General features: G+C 40.9%; 1 protein-coding gene and 1 pseudogene across 6 annotated transcripts in view; both read left to right on the forward strand.

Annotated features, from left to right (window-relative positions):
* The first annotated feature begins 9,012 nt into the window (after positions 1-9,012).
* Znf280d (zinc finger protein 280D) overlaps positions 9,013-24,326 on the forward strand; it is a 113,143-nt gene continuing 97,829 nt past the window's right edge. Inside the window, exon 1 of one of the 5 annotated variants that reach the window (XM_078049575.1) lies at positions 9,013-9,311. In XM_078049575.1, the coding sequence (XP_077905701.1) occupies positions 9,067-9,311 (245 nt within the window). In that variant the 5' untranslated portion in view covers positions 9,013-9,066. The remainder of the gene's footprint in view (positions 9,312-24,326) is intronic. The other 4 variants (XM_078049576.1, XM_078049572.1, XM_078049573.1 and 1 more) reach the window with 4 other exon arrangements.
* On the forward strand, positions 9,179-19,250 carry LOC101966070 (translationally-controlled tumor protein-like; annotated as a pseudogene). The gene is made up of 2 exons (XR_013438769.1): positions 9,179-9,311; positions 16,484-19,250. The product of XR_013438769.1 is annotated as a translationally-controlled tumor protein-like (transcript).

A 24,326-nucleotide genomic window follows, 5' to 3' on the forward strand; every position in this document is an offset into this window, starting at 1 on the left:
CCCTTCCTCAATCCAGAATCCTGTCGCTCCTCATTTCCTTTCTGGAAAACCCTAATATTACGTTCTTCCCCTGCTCTGCACTGAACCCTGCCTCACTGCTCCCAACAACCCCCACATCTGACACACCAGCTCATAATTGCTTGGAAACCTTGGATGATTTCCTCCCCTGTCATTCTTCCATTTCTGAGGAACCACTCATCAAGCCTGACCTTATCTGGTTCACTGACGGCAGTTCCTTTAGGCAGAACGGCACTCATTACTCTGGATACGCCATAGTTTTGGCCACTGAGATCATAGAGGCCAAAGCTCTGCCTTCAGGAACAACCAACCAGCAGGCCAAACTTGCAGCAGCCACTCGTGCCTGCCTTCTTGCACAGGGCAAATCCCTCACCCTTTATACTGACTTAAAATATGTCTTCCATATTCTATTATCCCATGCTGCAATATGGAAGGAGTGAGGCCTACTTACCACTAAAGGTAATGCGATCACTAATTTGGCTCTTATAACCAATTTGATAGAGGCCTCCCAACTCCTCCAGTTGGGAGTTGTCCATTGTAGGTCACATCAGAAGGACGGCTCTCTTATTACTGAGGGCAATGCCAAAGCTGACCAGGTGGCATGAATGGCTGCTACCACTTCCAATTATGACCCCCCTGGGGGACATATAATGGCCACTTTAGACTGTCCATCTGAAGCCCCTACTTCTTCCAGTAAGAACAAGGATCTTTTTGAGTTCCTCCATACTCTATTCCATTCCAATTCTCAGTCTTTGACCCTCTTTTTACAGAGCTTCTTCTCCCTCACCCCCTCTGACAAAGCCATTCTACAGAATATAGCCTCTAATTGTCAGATCTGTCAGCGGACCAACACTCATACTCCTTTAAGACCTAAACCTTTCCCCTCCCACCAAGCTTGGGGACACACTCCTGCTGCTGACTGGCAGGTAGACTTCACCACATGCCTGCAATATGGTGCACTAAATACCTCCTTGTCTTTGTGGACACTTTCTCTGGTTGGGTTGAGGCATTTCCCACTTACAATAAAAAGGCTTCCACTGTAGCTTTTATCTTACTGACAGACATCATCCCCAGGTTTGGTATGCCCACTTCCTTACAATCTGACAATGGCCCTGAGTTTATTTCTAGGATCACACAAAAGGTCTCTCAAGCCCTCTCTTCAAGTGGCATTTCCACTGTCCATATCGCCCCCAGGCTTCAGGGAAAGTGGAAAGGGTAAATCGGACTCTAAAAGAAATCCTTACCAAATTGACAATGGAATTAAACTTAGACTGGGTCAAACTCCTTCCCTTGGCTTTGCTTCGAATCAGAGCTCTCCCTAAGAAACCATCTTTACTGTCTCCCTTTGAGATAATGTATGGAAGATCTCTTACACCCCCTGGGTTGGTCATTTCACAAGGACCTCTCACATGAGATTTGTCTTTACCTCTCTTGTTTCATCTCCGCTCGGAACTTTGGAAATATCAAGACTGGCTTCTTCCGGACCCAGTCTCTTCTCCAAACACTCCTCCCTTAACACCTGGGCGTTTAGCCTATTATAACACCCCAGAGGAGAAAGGGCCTCTTGCCCCAAAATGGGAAGGCCCCTATCCTGTCATTCTCTGTACCCCCACCGCCGCCAAACTTTCCTTACCAGGCAACCGTCTCACCCCCTGGATTCACATTTCTAGGTTGAAGCCATATTACTAGGAGGCCCCATCTTCTGACGACAAGACTACCACAGAGGAGCCTCAAGAGTCACCTCCTAGATCTCCACATCCTATCTATCCTCTAATGCTTCGCTTGTCTCGTGTAACCGCCCATACTCCACCATAACTCCCACTCTTCTAAGTGGTATTTTCACAGTCATCACACTTCTCCTGGGGATATCATCGTCCTCCTCTTATACTTGGAGATTCAAAGTCAGAGAGACATATGTCCAAGGCAGCACTCGTTACACTCACCTAGTTTCTTCGGTTGATTGCACCCCTACGGGATGTAATGCATCTATCTTCCTTCCCCTCTCTTCCCAGAATTCTGAACTTTTAAAAACAGCCACTAGGCCTTACCTTTGCTTCTTATATGATCAGACAGAGGATTATTGCAAATGGTGGCCCGAAACCTATGGGGGGTGCCCCTACTGGTCATGCAAAGTTCATAACCCATGTGCATGCATCAGGGATTCCTGCGTTGGAAATTTCAGATTGATCTCGGGGGGCTATCAATTGGCTATCACTGACCCTAACCATCCACGCTGTACCTCTAGGGTAAATGCTTCCTTCTACTGTGACATATCCTCTCCCACCCCCTGTGGCTCCATCTCCATCTCCCGAGAGCTTCAATGCTCCCAGCCCTCAGTAGCTATAATCTGTACTGACATAAAGCATTCCGAACAGCAGTTGTTAGACTCCAAACAGGATCCATATGAGCCTAATGTCGGGAGTTCACCACAGTATTCATGGCTATGACTACTTACTGAAACTGTAACCTTCTTAAATCTAACCCTCTCTGCCATTACACCAACTGATTGCTACTTATGCGCCTCTCTGACTTGACGTTTGCTTGCAACGGTTCCCTTGAACTTCTTGGCTTCTGACCTCTCAAATTTCTCCACTCCATCTGCCTGCCGTTCTCTCCGAACCCTTTCACCTGACGCTCCATTATGGGAGCCTGAGGAGTCTAACTATACTGTGATTCCCCGGCGCTGCCTCCTGGGCTTGGGTGTCTCCCAAAGTTTTGCCACTCTAACATCACCTTTAACTTCACCCTCTATGCACCACTTGGCTCATTCTTCTGGTGTAATGGTTCTCTCATCACTATCTTATTCACCAACACCTCTACCCCATGTACACTGATGACGCTTGTCCCACAATTGACCCTCTATACCCCAGCTGAAGTGCAGGCCCTCTTGTCTCCCCCAATGCGGAATAAGCAGGCTGCTTTCCTTCCAATACTGGTGGGTCTCTCACTGGCTGCATCTGCGGTGGGAGAAGGAATTTCTGGTGGAGCTCTAGGACACTCCTTATGGGCTGTACAGGACTTAAGTTCTAAACTTGAACAAGCGCTCACTTCTACGGCAGAATCTCTAGTATCTTTACAAAGGCAGGTCACATCTTTGGCTCAAGTTACTCTTCAAAATTGACGAGCTATAGACTTACTCACAGCCGAAAAAGGTGGAACCTGTCTTTTCTTGAGGGAAGAATGCTGTTACTACCTCAATGAATTAGGCCTTGTGGAAACTAATGTAGTCAAGCTCACTGACTTGGCTACCTCTTTGAAAAATTCACCAAACCAAAACCCATTTGCCACCTTCTTTTTAGCCCACTTTTAATGGTGGCTGTTGCCTCTTTTAGGGCCCATATGTCTCCTTTTCCTGATGTGTCTGTTCCTGCCCTGTCTGCTTCGCTTCCTACAGGGCCAATTACGGAAGATCTCTAACCAAACTTTCAACCAGCTGCTGCTTAGGTAATACCAGCCTCTGATGACCAATAAACCCCCAACTCTTCAAGAGAATAGCTCACTCATTGCTGAAGCTCACTACCAGGCGCGATGGAATGCAATGGACATTGGACAGTGGGAGACAACGAGCCCGGAGAACCTCTTAATCTGCCATCCTGGATTCTTGAGCGTTTATGTCCTTTTAAGCCTCCTTCATGGCCCTTGGCCTCTTCTCTGTCAGTCACCCGACATGGAACTTCTGCCAAAAACTGACATTTGCTTTAATTTTTATCTTCATCCTGTTTTTGTTCACTCTGATCTTCTTCAGGTGCTGGTGACGCCATGTCAAGGCAATGCTTCCAGTATTTCCTAGAGTCTCTGCTACAGGATCAGTGGCTGATACCAACTATCTCCTCCATCCAGGACTGGTTCGATGCCATCGATGACTTGTGGTTTCAGGGAACTTTCATAGACTTCACCCCTATGGAAGTAGCTGTCTATAGCCACTAGGTTTTATTTCTGGTTGCTATGATATCCCCAGACCTGCCCCCCTGAACATTCCTCCACATCCCCTTCTAGCCCTACGCCATCCCCGCACAGCTGGAAGCAGCCAGATCTGACCAACGATGCCCCAATTCCTAAGAAAACAAAAAGGGAGGAATGTTGGGAAAACATATAACAGCAGCAGCACCCCAGAGAAAAACCCCAACATGGCGCCTAACGACCCTCTTTCTCCTCTTTTTTTCTTTCACTGGCGCGAAACATTCCCACTGGCACCAATGTTCAAAAACTGCGGGTGGGAAGCCTTAGCCCCAATAAGAATTAACTTCTTGGGCTCCGGAACTGACATATGGAAGAGCTTGCCAATAAATGGGCGACCCGTTATCTACCTCAGCCCCGCTACCTCTCCTTAGATCTATATAAACACACAGCCTTTTGTAATAAAGTGGAACCTCTCCAGTGATCTGTGTTGTGTAATGTCTCCCATTCATAGTGCGGTGCAGCGTCTTACACTTCCAAATAGCAGAATGGGAGAGAAGTATGTGGAAACTATAGTTACAATCAGTGTAGACATTGAGGGAGGCTCTCTTTGCCAAAGTGAAGGTTCTGACAAGGGGCAACAAGTTCAGCCTGCTGACTGGATGTATTATTGGGGAGGGAAGCAGCTTCCATAACCGATTTTAGAGAGATTATAGCATACCCTGCCCGAGGAACTCCCTCCTGAAGGAAGGAGGAGCCATCTGAGAACCAAGTGTATGTTGCCTGGGGCAAGAGGCCTTCCTGTAAGTGGAAGGGACGTTTAAGAAACTCCTCCAGAGTTTCAAAGCATGAATGGGTCAGAGGAGAAGAGGTGGAAGAGTCTTGATGAATGGGGAGGAGAGTAGCAGGCTTTAAAGGTGAGCATGTGTGGAAAGTAAGACTGGGATCTTCCACAACACAACCTGTACAGATAAAAGGTGAGAGGTTTCTTTAACTAATGGGGAGGAGTTTAAGTAGGTGAGGAGTTTCTTTAAGTAATGGGGAACCAGGATGGTGAGTTGGGCCCAAAGGTGCGTTTCTTTGACTCATTAATGAGTAGAGAGGCTGTGGCCAATGTTGTAGGCAAGGAACCCATCCCTGAACAGTTGGGTCAAGACTCTTTGATGGATAAGCCACAGGGGCAAAGGTTGGCCCCAGCATGTGTTTGAGGACCCTTAGAGCAAATCCCTGCTTTTCAGGCACATTAAAGGTGAAATGTGCATGTGAGATCAGGGAGATAAAGAAAGTTTTGAAGTCATTCTTCTGTGTTGTAGCCAAGGGAAAAATTAAATTGTCACTTTTTTCTTTTTTTTCTTTAGGCCTCTTATCAAACTTGCTGAGTCTGTCCTTTTTCTTTCTTTCTTTCTTTTTTGAGAGAGAGAGAGAGGGAATTTTTTAATATTTACTTTTTAGTTTTTGGTGGACACAACATCTTTTTTTTTAATATATATATTTTTAGTTTTAGGTGGACACAATATGTTTATTTTATTTTATGTGGTGTTGAGGATCTGACCCAGAGCCCCACACATGCCAGGGGAGTGTGCTACCGCTTGAGCCACATCCCCAGCCCTGTCCTTTGTATTTCAATGTTAGCTTCAGTGTGGCCTTGGCCAGGGAGATTGCTGCCTAGGGCTTTACAATGTAGGAGAGTTCTGGGTCCCTTGTTTGTCTAGAAGCCCACCTCAGAAGGCAGTAATGGGAAGGCACCTGCAGACAGAACAGGGGATGATCCTAATGTAAGGGTGAGGATCAGGAAGTAGCAGGTGATTCTGGATGGAAGCATATATGAAAGGAGAAGGAAAGCATAGCTCCCCAACTTTGCAAGGATGTTCATTCCCATAAGGGGAACAGGGCACTGTGGAATGACCAAAAAGGAGTGGGGGAAAACTAGAGAGCCAAAGGTGCAAACAAAGCTAGATGTTTGCAAGGACTGGTAAGGTTTGCCCTCCACTCCGACAATAGAGGTCATAGAACAAGTGGTAGGCCCCCAGAACTCCTTGAGGACTGAATATGTAGCTCCGGTGTCTAGGGGGAAGGAGATAGATCTACCTGAAATCCACAGTTACCTTGGGTTCCCATGGAGTGATGGGAGTGATCAGGTGATGGGGACCTGTGCCTAGTGAGTCTTCTGCAGCCAGTCCTAAGAGTTGGAAAGGGGAAACAGAAGGGCTGGATACCTGGGAGCTGCTATGGGCTCAGGGACAGTAACAGCCCAGTGTCCCTCTTGATGGCATTTAGGACAAGGGCCCAGAGGCTTGTGAGGGCTTAGGATATGTATGAGCCCAGTGACTCGTCTGACCACATTTAATACAGGGCCGGGACAGTCCTGAAGGACCCTTCCATGGGCAAATGGAACCAGGGACAGATGCTGGGGCTGGATGGATGGCTTGAGCGAGCATCTGATATTTCTGCTTCCAGGCCTTCTTGTCTCTCCTGTTATACACCCAGAACCTTAGCTTGGAGAGTTAGGTTGGGGCACCTTAGTTTGGCCTTAATATCAGGGAACCTCTGGGAGAAAAAATTGGTCATTAGTAGTTGTCTCCCCATCTGGAGTCTCAAGGTCCAGATTAGTATATTGTAATAAAGCCTTGATCAGGTGGTCAAAAAATGCTGAAGGGTTTTCATTTTTATCTTGGATGACTTGCAGCTTTTCATAACTGATAGCCTTATGGGCTGTTTTTCTTTCTACTAATTATTCCTCTGGGCAAATTATAATCCTAGTTGGGGTTCTGATCAGGGATTACTTCAATGCCAATCGGATGGGCAGGGGAGGTCTGATGTACCTCATCAGCATAATTTCTAGCTTGCTCCCAAACTCGCCTGCGCTCCTCAGGCAGGAGGGTCTTAGACAAGATCATATGGACATCATGGAAGGTCAAATCATGATTGGAACAGATATTAAAACTCTTTGATATATGTGGTGGGGCATGAAGTATAGGACCCAATCTGCTTTTCTACCTGTGAAAGATCTGACAAAGAGAAAAGCATGTGAACCCAGCTACCTCGAATAGAGGACACAGAGTTGCTGGTTGGGCAGTGGCAGCCTGTGAGTGTCTAGCAGGAGGAGAAAAGGGTGGAGGGGCAGTTGCTGGAGCAGCTTCATCAGAAAGAGAATTATGGTTTGGCAGGGGCTCATCTGCTGGGTCAAAGGAGGAGGAGTCCTGGGTAGGATCTTCTGTCCCCTTGGAAGCAGGCTTAGGGGAGGTAAGAGCTAAGAGAACTTGTACAGAAGAGCAAGATTTGCAGACAGAGGGCTTACAACATGGAGAGGAGAAAGCTTGAATGTATGATTTCTCTTTCCATTTTCCTAAATGCTCACATAATTGCCTCAGATATTGAAACTCTTTGATATATGTGATGGGGCTTTAAGTATAGGACCCAATCTGCTTTTCTATCTGTGAAAGATCTGACAAAGAGAAAGGCACATAAACCTGGATTACACCATCTACCCCAGCCACCTCGCATAGAGGATCCAGAGGTGCGGGTTGGGCAGTGACAGCCCAACCTGATAATATTGGGATCTAGAGTGCCATTAAGCAGCCATTTAGACTCCAAAGGATTTTGAGGCCAGATCTGATTGCACAAATGGTTTTAGGTCCATGGTTAGAGAGAGCCAGGAGGCAGAATGGATTAGAATCTGCCCATGGTGACATGTAGGAGGTGAGTTTAGAGGTAGGGTATCCCCCAGTCTCTAGTATCACTCAGTGAAGAGGATAGTTACGCTCAAGGGGTCATCACCACCTCTGGATAAGCATTGGGGGCAGGGCCTGTAGAGGCACTTGGGTGCCTGGCCAAGACTACATAATAAAGACAGAAGCCATAGAGACTAACCAAAGGCCAGGAGGTCTCACCAAGAACAACTCCCAATCACCCCTGGAGGTTCTTCTCAAAACCCAGGACCCAAATAAAAGACCACCTATAGACCCAGTCAATAGTAAGGATCAGCTGTAGCTGTGAAAGCTGTGGCTGTGGGTGCCCCCTGACTACACAGTAACCCTGGGAGTGTTGGACTATTGATGGTCAGTTCTCAAGATCCATAGATTGTTTAGATCAACTGCAGACAAAGGTCTTACCTGAAATGTCTGGTGGTGGGTGCAAAGAGGGTGTTGGGTAGAATGGAGGACCTGGTCCCATGATGAGGGACTGGGGCCCAGGGACACTCAGTGACCCTTGAAGAGGGAGCAGGCACACTGGGGAACCTGATCCTGGGTTTCGGCACCAATGAAAGGAAAGTGAGGAACTGGGAGATAGGCGAATGAGACATGAAAGAAGGAGACTAGGCACAGGAGCTTATTTGTCAGAGCTGACAAATACAGGCCATCTTTCCACAGATGGAGATAGATAATACAGGCTTGGGTTGCATAACTTTTATGGGGCAGGCTCAGGGATTAGACCAAGGTGAGTCCTAATTTGGGTGGTTAAGGGTTGGCTTGGTATGAGGAAGTGGCAAGCCTTTCTCAGAAAGGCCTTTGGGCGAGAAAGAGAAATTTTTCTTAAAATGGCGGCTGTCACTTAAGATGGCCATCCAGATACTAAGCAAGGACCTTACAGAGGCAAGATTTCAAGTTCTGGTCTGTCTTGAGAGCTGGACCCCTACTGCAATTGACTTTGTGAGGACTATGGGTAGAGAAAGCTTTTCTTACAGATCAGAATACAGTGTTTACCAAGCGTTAATGAGAGCATGATCTTGCTTTCGTATATTTATACATGCATTGCCCTAACTTTTTTCTTTTGAAGTTAATACGTGTTAATATGCATATGGCAGGTAGAATTAAAGGATATTCAAGCAAAACCATATGTATTTTTGTAAATTTGGTAAAGTCAGCCAGTAAAAGAACCTGACTTCATTCCTGTTTCTCTACTGGTGTTCCTCTTCGCCCCTCTTGCGTGGCCTTTTTACTTTTCAAGTCTGCGGAGAGGTACCTGGTGCACCTAGCAGGACCCAGAAGGCATTGTTGCAAGCTTGCAAATTCAGCGCAGCCGTACGTGGGGATAGCTGCCCGGGGCTGGCCTCAGCGCACGCCAGCACCCACTGCAGTGCCAGGCCCTGCCCTCGCTCGCGGCCGGCGCGTGGCAAGTCCCCGTGGCCCGAGGGCCTGCGACGCAGCGCACATGCCGGCGCCCGCCTCCCGCGTTGGCGAGAAGACAAGGATCCCGGACGCACGGAGGCTGACCCGGAGCCTACCCATGAGGCAGCGCGTCGGCTGCTCGCGAACACCCCCCTTCCCACGGCTCGGCAGCCTGCTCTGCAATGGGAGCCGCGGCCGCTGCCGTGTAGTTTTTCGTGCTCCTCCTTTTCCTCCTCCTCTTTCTCCTCCTCCTCAGGGCTCCAGTCAGGCCGATCCGCTCCGCTCTCGGTAAGCGCCCCCCGCCCCCGCCCGCCCTGCACTGCAGCAGGCAGAGGCCCTCCCGCGCGGCCTGCGCCGCCTCACTCCGGGGGCGCAGAGCTGGGGGTCTCCAGGCCGGCGTGGGTCGTCGGGAGCGCCTTGGGCGCGGGGGAGGGGACCGGCTGCGCGGCGGCGGCCGACCGCCATCTTGCGCCGGCCCCGAGCGGGGAGGGATCCCCGCGCGACGCGGCGGCCGCTCGGGGCTGCGGCAGGTCGGCGCTGCGCAGGCCGTCGCCTAGCCTCCGCCTTCGCGGGCTCGCCGCCCAGGCCTGTGCGCCGGCCGGTCCCCAGCCAGGCTTTGGTTTTTCTCTCTGAGGACCATTTCCTTTAGGCCGTTGGTACCTTTGTGCGGATGTTTTGCGGAGACCCCTGTTCCCACTCCATAGCCTACTCTGAGGCTCTTCAGTCTTAGGAAAGGAAACGGAAGGGCATTCGGAATTTCCAGTCACAGGGCCCCTGTCTTGCCCAGGTGACCAGTCGTTCCTTGGGCACACCCTCATTTCATGTCAAACGGACTTCCCTGCCCTGCTGTAGAGGTCCCGTTATTGTCTACACGAGAAGGGCCCCATTGAGCAGTGAGTTGGATACACGATTTTGTAAATTGAGCTTTGCAGGTTTCACTTTATGAGCCGGAAAGAGTGATCACACTGAGGTTTTATCCTGCTCAGGAGATGGAAGGAATGCCTCCCAACTCATCTCAACTTTTAACACTTATAAGAAGAAATACACTAGAAGGGAAAACCCAACAACGTGAACCTGCTACTGCAAGCACGGGAGACCTTCGGCCAAGGGATTCTCTTTGTTTGCGAACATTTATTCCTTTTTTAGAAATTCTGTCAACTTAAAATTTTGGCTTTATTGTTTTCAGGTTTGTACTGTGCATCTTCAGAATTTGACGTCTTTTAAAGTGCAGTTAAACATAAAATTAGAAGCGAGAAAGAGAGTTTGAAAGTGCAAGTCTCCTTTTAGCATTTGTAAGGTGTCCTGCTTTAGGGGTTTAGTGTGTCAACAACCCACTCTTTCTGGATGCAGAAACTTAATGGGCCTGGGAGGACATTGGTTTTCTTTTAAAATTAAGTTAGGTTTGTGTGTTCTCATGGTCTGCCTTCACTACAGATATCATTGTATTTGTATCTTGAATTTCTGTCTGTCATTGATATCAGTTTGTTCCATCTAGTGCGTTTTGAGGTGGTCTGAGTTGATAGAACTGTTTTGAAGGTGAGGAAACTGCCTCGGAGAGATGACTAATGAGATCACCTGGCCAGTAAGGCCAGGGCCAATTATAGAACTTGAGGCCTTCTGACTCCTTTTCAGTGTCTGTCCCTTCATTTTGAAATGAAGTGGTGGCAATAGACAAGGAGGCTTACCTGAAAAAAATGGAAGAAATACTATTCACTTGCCCTTTATCTCACTTTTAAGAAAATAATTCCCTCAACTTTGCAAAGTTTAAGTGCTGTAATTTTTTCAAATATTTTGAAAACTTGCGGAATAAGACATTTGAACACTTATGTTCCATTTAGTTTTTTTTTTTTAACTCAATACCTTTATTTTATTCATTTATTTTTTTATGTGGTGCTGAGGATCCAGCCCAGGACCTTGCACATGCCAGGCAAATGCTCTACCACTGAGGCACAGCCCAGCCCTTCCGCTTAGTTTTACAATACTTTTTTTGGCCACATTTGTTTTTTCTACCTATCTCACACTCAACATTTCAAAGAAGGTTTCAGATAGGACTGTTCACCCCTAGTTACTGTACATGTATCACATAAGAAAAGCCCATTTTTCTGAATACTGTAATAAAATATTGTAATCACACTCTAGAAAGTTGGTAATTCCTAAAAATCAATTATATGTATATTTGTATAGTGTATATTTGCAATTCCTCATTAGTCCTCCAAATGTCATTTTTAATCACTTTTTGAATCTAGGACCCAACCCTTTATTATATCTGTCTTAGTCTTTTTAAATTTAGAGTTGTTTCCTCTTTTTCTTTATTTTTTAAATTTTTAAAAATGACATTGATCTTTTGAAGAGAACAAGTCTTGTAGAAAAGCCAATGTTCTGTGTTCTGAGTAGTTCCTCATGATATTTAAATTCTTCCTTCTATACCTTTGTAAACCTCAAGTTAAGATTGAAGACTTGAGTAGATACAGGCTTAATGTTTTTGACAAGAATATTTTATGAGTTATGCAGTATATTTATATAACATAAGAAGACTCTTTAAGTAGGTTTGTCCTGTTAATAATCCTAAATTTGATCTTTTATGTAAGATGTTGACAAACTTGTCTTTTCATTGAAGCATTTTCTTTTGCAATTAGCAAGTGATGTGTGGGGTGCTATTTTGGCCTTACTACTTGGTATGAAATTACTGCAGAAGGAATGGATATTTAAGAAAGAAGGAGAGGGCCAATTTTTGGAGGATAGAACTAATCTATTTAGTCTAGGGAACATGAAATTACTGCTACCTGTTGGCATCAAAGCCTAGACAGGCTTGGAGTGGTGGCCTACTCTTGTAATCGCAGTGGTTCAGGAAGCTGAGGCAGGAGGATTGCGAGTTCAAAGCCAGCCTCAGCAACTTAACAAGGCGCTAACCAACTCACTTCGACCCTGTCTATAAATAAAATACAAAGAAGAGTTGGTGATATGGGTCAGTGGTTAAGTGCCCTGAGTTCAATCCCTGGTACCAAAAAAAAAAAAAAAAAAAAAAAAGCCTCCACAGGTGAGAGAGGAGGCAGAGAAAGTCACAAAGATTTTTGCCTTTGAAAGCTTGTTGAGATGGTAAATTGGGAAGTTCTGAGGTAGTTCCTTGTTGGAAGACCATAAATCTCAGCATCATAACACTTCAGTCCACTCTTTCCAGTTTGGATTAATGTTCCATGTTTTAACACTCAACATTAGCTTTTTGTAGTAGGGGAGAAGAGGGCAAAGAAAAGAATTAAATAATTTTGTATTGTCTCACAAATTGTTTATTTATTGAAGAGAAAATTTAGAACTATATCAACTATATCAAGAGTTTATTTTCTATATAATTTTTTTTCTATACAAATTGGAATAGTTTTTTGTAAGTAAAAATTTGATAATAATTTTAGGTGATAGGATATTGGGAATTTATATTGTCTTTTTTGTTATTTCAGAAATAACATTTTAAAGGTGAGAAATGCAAAATATTTGGCATATTTACTAATTAAATATATAATCCTAGATAGCTTTTTTCTTTTTATTGTGTTTTTTTTTGAGGAGGATTAAAAAATATTTGATTTTTTTCCATCAAATTGTTTTAAATGATGGTATAAACACAAAATTACATAGTAACTTGTATCAAAACATTGTGTGTTTAGAATTTTGGTTCATTTCTGCAAAGCAATTTTCTTCTAAGGATTTTATTAGCCCTCAATATACCAGGAGAAATAGTTATCACTATTTACCATCTAGATCAAAAAGGTTCTTTTAAACATTTTAAGTTATTTTATATAATTAACAGAAGACTAAAAGCATAATGTCAAATATAAGAATTAAGACACAATGTAAGAAAACTTATTGGAGTTTTGGCAAGGATTTAAACACAGCAAACCTCTTTGTATATGCTGGGAACAATGACAAACAAATTTGTTTCATGTGTTTGATTATATACCACTCCTACAATGAATATGCATGAATACTTAGAGAAGCATTCTTATTAAAATTGTAGCACACTTTTTTTTCTTTCAGTTTTTATATCTATACAAAGAATATCTTCCTTTCTTCTTCCTACATCTGTTGGAAAGAATGTTACGTTTAGAGGGTAAGAAAAAATTATCTTTCTGGTTTTGGAAAGTTTTTTTCGTATTACATAAGGAATTTCTTGGTAAAATTTATTTAGTTTTTGGTAGTGGGGTTTGAACCAAGGGGTGCATTACTACTAATTCACATCCCCAGCCCTATTTATTTATTTATTTATTTATTTATGGTATCTGGAATTGGTAGTTAGTTAATTAACCACTGAGCCACATCCCTGCCTTTTAAAAAAATATATTTAGAGACAGGGTCTTGCTAAGTTGCTTAGGGCCTCACTAAACTGCTGAGACTGACTTTGAACTCTCTGTCCTCCTGCTTCAGCCTCGAAAGCTGTTGGGATTATATGTGTGTGCCACTGCACCCATCCCCCAGCCCTTTTCTATTTTTTATTTTGAGACAAGGTCTCCCTAAGTTGCTAAGGATGACCTTGTTTTATAATCCTCCTGCGTTAGCTGTCTGAGTTGCTGGGTTTATAGGCTAGACAATGCTTTGACCCTCTTTCTGAGTATATCTATTCATCCTGTAATTTTTTTTTCTCTTTCTTGTGGTACTAAGGCTAGAACCCTGAGGTACTCTACCACTGAGGTCTATCTTCTGCCTGTTTTTTCTTTTCATTTTGAAGCAGGGCCTCCAAAAGTTGCTGAGGCTAGCCTCTGAGTTGGAATTCTCCTGCCTTAGTGTCCCTAGTAGCTGGGATTACAGGCTTGTGCCACCACACTGGGCTCTGTGACTTTTTTAATAATACAGACGACTTAGGTTAATTTTTTGTAGGTTTTCTTTTTTGTTGTTTAATTCATTGATGTTTTAGAATGTATTGAGCTAGGAAAACTCCAGTTTTCTTAGGATGTTAAGAACCTTGGGCTTGTTTGGAACCCAAATTGTATGTAATTAACTTCCCTTGCTTTTCTCTTTGTACAAATTCACAGAAGTTCAACCCTACTTTGCCCAAAGAGCCATCTAAGTTTTTTGTTGTTGTTGTTGTTTTTTTTTTTTGCTAGAAATACTCAGCCAGATGAGAGCCATTGTAGCAGTAGTAAGGTGTGATAAATAGAAAAGTTCTGAGATAGTTTGATGTTGGACAAATGTAAATCTCATCATGTGCATCTCAACCCATTCTCTCCACTGATGCCTTACAGTATCCCAGTCCTTCTCCAATGTTTTTGCAAATTTTTTGTAAAAATTTGTTGTTATATTTCTGACAGAAGTTTGATTTTGATTTTTTTTTTTGTGCTATTTTGCAGTATTGGGGATTGCAGTCTAGGCCTTATATAAGCTAGACAAGTGCTTTACCACTGTGCTAAACTGCCAGCTCTTTTTTATTTTATTTTGAGACAGTATCTTGCTAAGTTGCCCGGGGTGGTCTCAGACTTGAGACCTGCCTGCCTCAGCCTCCCAAGTAGTTGGGATGACAGATGTTCCCCATTTTACCCAGCTTGAAATTAATTTGAAATTATTCTTTTGATTCTTGTAATACTTCTACTTGGTTATGTTCCTATCTCTTTTCTGAATTTCTCTATAGATCTATATCTTTTAAGCTTATTATGTTTCACTGTCAAAAGTTGCTCAGATTTTTATTTCATATCTTCCAGATTTTAAAAGTAGGCAACATTGTCTGAATGCAACTAACTACAGATTAAATATCATGCATTACCCTGGATCAGTTCATCTTGTTAATACTGACTTGAGGTTTCAAATGCTTCTGTACTCCTTCTAAGTCTTTTTTTTTTTTTTTTTGCATATGCAACAACAAAATTCAGTATTTGAAGAATTTTTGAAACTCTTGATGATCCATAGTTATCTTTTGTGCTCTACAGTTGTAATTTTTTATTTCATATTTATAGTTAGCCAATTAGAATGATAATCCAGTGGATTTTAAAAATTTCTATATCTTCAGTTTCCTTCCATTCACTTGCACTTATGAATTATATCAAGTAAAATTTCAGCACTCAGATGTAAGGGATGAAAGAATACTGTCATGTGTCCTTTTTAGCAAAACATCAGTGGCCTGCATTTTTATCACAACATACTGCATTTTTTGTTTTTTATTTCAAGGCAGGATCTTGCTAAGTTGCTGAAGGTAGCCCTGAACTTGTGATCCTCCTACCTCAGCCTCCCCAGTAGGTGTGTGCCATAGTGCCCAGTTGGTATAAGAATATTTTGAGTTGAAGGAAATTGAAACCTGCCTGATAGATGAAGGAAGAATTTTCTGTTCTCCCTTTATTTGCCTAAAAGCAGGCAAATAAATTTCCTTTTATGAGGTTGTTTTAGTCAGTGTTTTTGCTGCTGTGACTAAAAGATCTGACCAGAACAATTTTGGGAGGAAAAGTTTATTTGAGGGCTTATGGTTTCAGAGCTCTTAGTCCATAGAAGGCCAGCTGTATTCCACAGTGCTCTTGGTGAGGCAGAACATCATGACAGAAGAGTGTGGCAGAGGGAAGCAACTCACCTGGTGATCAGGAAGCAGAGAGAGGTCTCTACTAGTCAGATACAAAGATACACCTGAAAGCCATGCCCCAGTTCCCATCTCCTCCAGCTCCACCCTACCACTTCAGTTACCACTCAGTTAATCACTATCAGGGAATTAATTCACTGATTGGGTTAGACTCTTAAAACTGAATCATTTCTACTCTGAACCTTCTTGCATTATCTCACACATGAGCTTTTGGGGGATACCTCACATCCAAACCATAACATTCTGTCCTGGGCCCCCAAAAGCTCACTCTTATCTGACAATGCAAAATATATTCAGTGAGTCCCCATCGTCTCAGTAGTTCCAAGACTGTTCAGAGTTCAAGTCCAAAGTCTTCTGAGGCTCAAGGCAATCTCACATTGTGAGTTCCTATAAAACTAAAAGCAATTTACAAATATCCAATATATAAAGATGCTCAGTAAACATTTCCATTTACAAAAGTAGAGGCATAGAGAGAAGGGATGGGACCAAAGCAAGACCGAAACCCACAATCGACACTGTTGTTTTATACAGCTGGGCATACAGGTTCAGTAGTTCTGTATCTGGCATCTGGAGCACATGGTAGATGTCCTCTCCCAAAGGGCTTGTGTAGCTCCACCTCTGTGGCCTTGTTTGCAGCCTAAGTAGCCTCTCTGTTGTCTTGTCTCTGTTTAATTCATGCAGCTTTCTTAGGATGACATTACACATTACTGGCATTTCTTAATTGGGCATGGGGGTGGGGGGATGTATCTCCACTGTAGCTTCGGCTTCCTCCTCAGATCTCCACACCTTGCCTTCTCTGGGAGTACCCACAAGGACTCTGACCTTGCTGCACTTTTTCTGGCCTCCAAGGCCTTCCTTTGAAATCTTGATGGAAGCCTCCATGACCCTCTAACTCTAGTATCCTGCCTTCCTACAGAACCAGCACCATGGAGTTGATGCCAAAGTCTGCTGCCATCTTGAGCAGTAGCCGAGAGACTCTGGCTACATCAGCTTCTGAATACCTGGGTGACTGAGCACATTGAAAAAAACTTCCTTGACCCCCTTGTGGAAGAAGGATTTCCCACTGCTCTCAGCTCAAGAGAATTTTCACTTTTACTCCCTTGAGCCTGAGGTGGTTGTGGTCTTGCCAGATCCTGAGATGCCTTCAAGTCATCTTTCTTATTGTCTCTTGCAAAGTCTTTAACATTTCTTTAATGGTGATAATGTCTTCAACAACTGCAACTTTTGTTAGTCCTGGTTTTACTCTGGCCTTTCAAGTCCAAGTTTTTCAAATATTTTTGCTCTGCTTTCTGCTCCTGAATATCACAATGAATTTGGCTAAAAGCCTAGACATTTCTTCCACCAGATAAAAGAAGTCCCTCATTTTTAAAATAGGCCTCACAGAAAGTCTCAAGTCATGGGCAAAATGCAGATAATTCTCAGCCAGAATATAACACAAATTGCCTCTACTCCAAATTCCAGAAGCATTCTCCTTCTCTGAATCCTCTTGAGCCCTGTCTTCTTTGTTCATGGTCCTGTTGGCATTCTGGTCTTCTGACCAGAATTGGCCATTAAGCTCCACTTACAAAAATCTGAAGCATTCCAGCTTGCATTGTAAGCATTTCAAAATTCCTCCCACCAATTCCAAAATGCTCCAAAGACTTATGAACCACATGGTCAGATTACTCACAATAGTAGCCACACTCCTGGTAGCAATTTCTGTTTTAGTCAGCTTTTTTGCTGCTTTGACTAAAAGATCTGACCAGAACAATTTTAGGGAGAAAAAGTTTATTTGAGGGCTCATAGTTTCAGAGATCTTAGTCCATAGAAGGCTGGCTGTATTCCTCAGGGCTCAAGGTGAGGCAGAACATCATGGCAGAAGAGTGTGGCAGAGGGAGGCAGCTAACCTGGTAATCAGAAAGCAGAGAGAGAGAGGTCTCTACTTGCCTGATACAAAGATATACCCCAAAGCCACACCCTAATTACCACCTTCTTCAGCCACACCTACCACTTCAGTTACCACTCACTTAATCACTATCAGGGGATTAATTCATAGGTAATGATTGGGTTAAGACTCTTAACAACCTAATCATTTCCCCTCTGAACCTTTCTTTGTCTTACATATGAACTTTTGTGGGATACCTCATATCCAAACCATAACAGAGGTTTCCCCCCTATATATCAGGAGGGGAAGAACACTTTTTTTCCTTTGAGATGGATTATCAACCCAGAGATGATGAATAAACATATTTTCTAACATAACCCTACTTCCATTAAGTTATTTCTTACATTTCCTAGTTCCTTCCCCATGATATATTATTATTCAAACCTAATCTCTCTTTTTCTTTGTTAAAATGCTATATAAATCTCTAATTCTAGTAATTTCTTTGGATTTAATTTCTTTTTTTGTGTGTGTATGAACTGTAGTGCATGTAAATGTTAATGAAGATTTTATGTCTTTTCTCCTGCCATCCTTTCTTAATTCACAAGTCCCTAGGTACTGAACATAGGTGGGTAGAGGGAAAGTTTTTCTTCACTGACATAGGTAATGAAGATAATGTTTTCAGTCTTCTGTATCTTTTTGAAAGTTGATGAAGTTTTTGTGCAAACCAGTCTGAAAACTGAAAAACGTGATGAAGAATAATGCATTTGTCACATGGGTTTGTGTTGTATCATCTTTCTAGGCAACTGAATCATTCTTCTATTTTCTCCCCCCCCTTTTTTAGCATTGTTTGGATTAATTGTGCTGCGATGAACTAATTAGAAAAATACTTCAAGATACAGAAAAAAGATCCCATAATATATCTTAGATGTATAAAAGGACACTTAGTGATTATAAAATAGAATGAGATTTATTCTATTTAAAAGTAATAAGTACCTGTTACCTTCTTGTTTGAAGACCTCTAAAAATTGATATAAGGCACACAGTGTCAGTCTTTACCAATAGAACTGACACCCCCCCCCCCAATCTCCCTCCAAGATAGTGCAGCCACTCTCTCTCTCCAGTCTCCATCATGATAATCTTCCAGGACCTCATCAGCCACAGTGATCTTCCATATCTGGAAGATTGTGGACAGGCTGTGCCTGGAGGTAGAGGGCAGGATGGTCCCTAGGACAGAGGGTTACATTGATGACACGCTCGTGGATACCTCTGCAGAAAGACCCAAGGGCAAAGATGCCAAAAGCACAGTGATCACTGGTATTGATATTATCATGAACCATCCCTTGCAGGAAACCAGTTTTACAAAAGAAGCATACAAAAAGTATATCAAAAATTATGTAAAATCAAAGGCAAACTTGAAGAACAGAGACCAGAGGGAATAAAACCTTTTATGACAGAGGCTGCAGAACAAATCAAGCACATCTTTGCTAATTTCAAAAACTACCAGTTCTTTTTGGTTAAAACATAAATCCAGATGGCATGGTTGTACTCTTGGACTACCATGGGGATGATATGACCCCATATATGATTTTCTTTAGGGATGGCTTAGAAATGAAAAAAATGTTAAAACAAAATTGGCAGTTACTTTGGATCTAATGTCTGTCATTATAGCCAACTGCTCCTTGTCATCCACACAACATGGAACTGATGTCATCTCAAACACATTTATTTCGACCGCGGTTTATTTGTACTGGAGGCATTGTTTTTTTTGTGAGAAAACATGTCATGTAGGTTGTCTAAAAATAAAGTGTATTTAAATTCACTTGAGAGAAGTCCTTAGTTTAATATGTGTTTAAATTAAATCCAATCTGCAGTATTCCTGGAGAAGCTAGAGCCTTGTCGTAGACCACCATTAAAAAGCTATCTTCAGATAACTCCCACAGTGAAAACTACTTCTGTAACTGGAATATAAAAAACAAGAACCAAAGTTTTTATTCTGACTTGAATGAAGCGAAAGACCATTTTCATGGCAGTGCCAACATTTGAAGTATGGAGTGTTATACATTTCATCACCTACAAACAGAAGTACTTAACCCTGGAAGAGATTACCAAAGGAATAAAAGGAAAACTGACTAAGCTGGAAAAAACAAAAACAACAACAAAGATAATTACTCAAGAAAGACATTTTTAAAAACTAAAATGGCTTTCTTTGGATTCTGATAGCATACCAAAGGTTAATAGTTAATTTGGACAGTTTGAGCCCTACCTCTCTCTAATACACATATTAAACCTACCTGCCTCTCCTTATCCTGCAATGATTTTTTTTTTAAATCTATCGTATTACATCTTTAATGAATGTAGGAAGTAAATAGAAAGTTGTCCCTTGAGATATCTGTTCTAAAATATTCTTGTTACCAGTTTTCCCTTCTGGGCTTTACAAACTTCAGAGATCCTATAGCAATAAATAAATAAATAAATAAATAAAATAAAAAAAAGAAGTAAATGTAAACCTGGAGGATTTATGGGTTGTATTTAGGCTTTTTGGTTAACTGGATTAAACCAAAATATTTTTTATTTCAGTCACTTTTATTGTAAATGTTCCTGTTTTTCTGGTTTAGTATGCCAGATGAACACAAAATGATTTGGGGATGATACGTTTTTAAACACAATGCTGTATACATGGTTAATGCTTAAAAAGTCTTAGTGTTGTACTGTTCACTTGAATATTCATGTTTAATTGAGAATCACTTGAGTTTACCTATTCTAATATTTTAACAGTTTAAAATTGTTGCTTTACTCCTTGAATTTTTGACCATCAATATAGTAATTTAATTATATCATTTAAACAAAGGCTCTGACTTATGTTTATTCAGCATAGCAATTTTCCAAGCATTCTGGGGCTTGAGTCATTTTGAAGGTTCTGTGTCTTCCCTTTAGTAGATCTGTCTTGTAAGGTTGGATTTTCTGCACTTTAGCAGGACAGTATGGTGCAACATATTGAAATGCAGAAGCTGATAAGAGAATATAAGACTGTCTTTTTTTAAAAAAAAATGTATATTTTTGGTTGTAGGTGGACATAATGCCTTTATTTTTATTTATTATTTTTATGTGGTGCTGAGGATCAAACCCAGTGCCTCACCTGCCTTCAGTGAGCACTCTACCACGGAGCCACAATCCCAGCCCCAAGAATATAAGCTGTCTTTAAAAATATGTATTAGTGAGATTTGCAGCAGTGTTGAAAGTTATTTTCCATAAGAACATATTAACATATAATATTTTATTATTGTCTTTTTGATTTGTTTTGTTTTGTTACAAGGGATTGAAGTTAAGTGCAGTTCAACCAATGAGCCACATCCCTAGCCCTTTTTAATTTTTTAAATTGGAGATAGGATTTTACTAAGTTGCTGAGACTGGCTTTGAAATTCCTATCCTCCACTGGAATTACTGGGGCGTGCCACTGCACCTGGCATTATTATTGTCATTTTAATTAATTCATATTTTAAAAAATTGCTCAGGTTTGGAATTTGTGCTCTCCAGGTGAAGTTTTCCTCCTTAGATGTTACTCAACACCACACACCTTATTTGCCCCACCACAAAGTTGTATTACTTTGGGCAAGTACTCGCCCTCCTGAATAGCTCACTAAAATTTTACAGTTGTTTGAAGAGTAGATTAAATAATTATGCATTTAATGTTAGCAAAGGTAACAATAATTGTTATGATAATTATAATTGCTTTATAACTATATAGTAATAACATAGTAATGAATGAATTAGTTGTGTTAAAGCTCCATATTAGGTATGAAATGCTGTAGTTTGTTCAAAACAAGTAAAAGATGATTATCACTCGAGCCATAAAGAACAAGTACCCTCATTCCTTCTTTTTCATGACAGACTTTAAAATACAGTTATGTGTCTCTTGAATATTGGAGCACATATTCTGAGAAATGTATCATTAGGTAATTTTGTCATTGGGTGCGTCACTTACTTCAAGTGGGCCTGTTGATACAGTCAAGAGACTCAAAATTCAAGATGCATGAGGCACAACATAGTATATGGTTTCGTGGTAAAGTTTTTTTTTTTTTTAATAATTAGAAGGAGTATGCTTTAAACACAGATAAAAAGTATGGTATAGTGAATATGTAAACCAGTAACATGGTTGTTTATTATCATTATCAAGTATTATGTGATATATATAATTACAGGTATATTGTATTATTTCAGGACTGATTCCAACCTTTCCCCTTTTCTATTTGCCATTAACATTCTCAAGTATATAACCATTTTTGAAATAATGTTTAATATATTTGGTTTATTTAAAAAATAAAAACAATTTATATTCCTCTTATCCCATATAAAGAGTTTATTCTTTTCTTGAAGTGCTCATAATCATGAGGCAGTTTTTTGTTTGTTTTCATTTTTGGTATTGGGGATTGAACCCAGAGGCACTGTATTTTATTTTTTATTTGTTCTTTTTAAATATGCATGATATTAGATTGTGTTTTGACATACATTATATGGATATAACTTCCCATTCTTGTGATTGTACATGATGTGGAGTTACACTGGTCATGTATTCACATATGAACATAAAGTTATATTCGATTCGTTCTACTGTCTTTCCTATTCTCTTTTCCCTCCTTTCCCTTCATTCCCCTTTATCTAATCCAATGAACATTTATTCTCTGCCACACTTATTGTGTGTGAGCATCCACATATCAGGATATGTGGCTGATATAGAAATGCATAAAGAAAAGATATACACACACACACAATGGAATATTACTCATTCATAAAGAAGAATGAAATTATGGCATTTGTTTTGAACAAACTACAACATTTCATACCTAATATGGAGCTTCAACACAACTAATTCATTCATTACTATGTTATCACTATATAGTTATAAAGCAATTATAATTATCATATAACAATTATTATTACCTTTGCTAACATTAAATACATAATTATTTCATCTAATAATTATTTATTTTTATTTGTATTCTTGATAATTGCTATTTAGATTGGAGTGAGCTGGAATCTCAATGTAGTTTTGATTTGCATTTCTCTAATTATAGTTTTTGGGGATTGGCTTATTTCACTTAGCATAATAGTCTTCAGTTACATCTTCAGTTACATCCATTTATCAACAAATGCCATAATTTCTTCTTTATGAATGAATACTATTCCATTGTGTGTGTGGGTGTATATATCTTTTTCTTTATCCATTCATCTGTTAAAGGACACCTAGGTTGGTTCCATAGTTTAGCTATTGTGAATAGAACTGCTATAAACAGTGATGTGACTGTGTCACTGTTGTATGTGGATTTTAAATCCTTTGGGTATAAACTGAGGAGTGGGATAACTGGGTCAAATGGTGGTTCCATTCCCGGTTTTTTGAGGAATGTCCATACTGCTTTCCAGAGTGATTGCAACAATTTGCAGTTCACCAGCAATATTTGAGCGTACTTTTTCCCCATGTCCTCGCCAACATTTATTTTTACTTGTATTCTTGATAATTGCTATTTAGATTGGAGTGAGCTGGAATCTCAGTGTAGTTTTGATTTGCATTTCTCTAATTATTAAAGATGCTGAACATTTTTTCATATATTGATGAATTGTATTTTTTTCTGTGAAGTGTGTGGTCAGTTCTTTTACCCATTTATTGGTTTAGGGTTTTTTTTTTTTTTCTTTTTTCCTTTTTTTTTTGGTATTAAGTTTTTTGGGTTCTTTATATATCCTGGTGATTAATGCTCTATCTCAGGTGCAGGTGGCAAAGATTTTCTCGTATCTATAGGCTCTTCTTTATGTTCTCGGTTGTTTCCTTTGCTGTGAAGTTTTTTAGTTTGATACCAGCTGATTTATTGATTCTTGATTCTTTGATTTTTGCTTCTTGCATTTTAGGAGTCTTGTTGAGGAATTTGGTTCCTAAGTTGACATGATGGAGATTTGGGCCTACATTTTCACTAGTAGGTGTAGGGTTTCTGTTCTAATGTCAAGGTCCTTGATCCACTTTGAGTTGAGTTTTGTGCAGGGCGAGAGAGAGAGTTTTGATTTCATTTTGCTACAAATGGATTTCCAGTTTGCCCAGCACCATGTGTTGAAGAGGCTATGTTTTCTCCAAAGTATGTTTATGGTGTCTTTGTCTAATAGGAGGTAAGTCTATTTATGTGGGTTTGTATATGTGTCTTCTATTCTGTACCATTGGTTTTTGTGTCTGTTTTGAAGCCAATACTATGCTGTTTTTGTTGCTATAACTCTGTAGTATAATTTAAGGTCTGATATTGTGATGCTTCCTGCTTAACTTTTCTCTCTAAGGACTGTTTTGTTCTGATTTTTTTTTTAAATTTTATTTTCCAAATGATTTTCATGACTGCTTTTTTTATTTCTATGAAGTATGTCATTGGAATTTTTATAGGAATACATTAAATCTGTATAGTGCTTTTGGTATTACAGCTATTTTGACAATATTAATTCTGCCTATCCATTAACATGGAAGTTCATTTTATCTTCAATTTCTTTAGTGTCCTGTAGTTTTCATTGTAGTGAAATAAGTTCTCTTTGTGTCTCTGGTTCTCTTTCTATGTGTGTATACCTATATCTGTGTCCTTTCTATCTATTTTTTTGTTTAGCCAGCTAAAGCATGGCACAGGAGATTAGCTAACTTGTCCAAGGTGATAGGTCTAGTAAATGGTTGACCCAGGATTTAAATCTGGCATTTATTCTTCACATTTCATTGTTTGTGCTCAAGAACAGTTTAAAGTGTACATCCTTAGATTTTTAGAAGTGAATTAAATCAGAGTCCTTCAGTTGATAAGCCTAAAATGGAAGGTGACTTGGCTGAAATAGGAAAACTAGCAATTGTAATGCAATGTTACAAGCCTTAAGGATATTAAAGTTC

The sequence above is a fragment of the Ictidomys tridecemlineatus genome, chromosome 5 (genome assembly GCF_052094955.1).
Source record: "Ictidomys tridecemlineatus isolate mIctTri1 chromosome 5, mIctTri1.hap1, whole genome shotgun sequence".
Lineage (NCBI taxonomy): Eukaryota > Metazoa > Chordata > Mammalia > Rodentia > Sciuridae > Ictidomys > Ictidomys tridecemlineatus.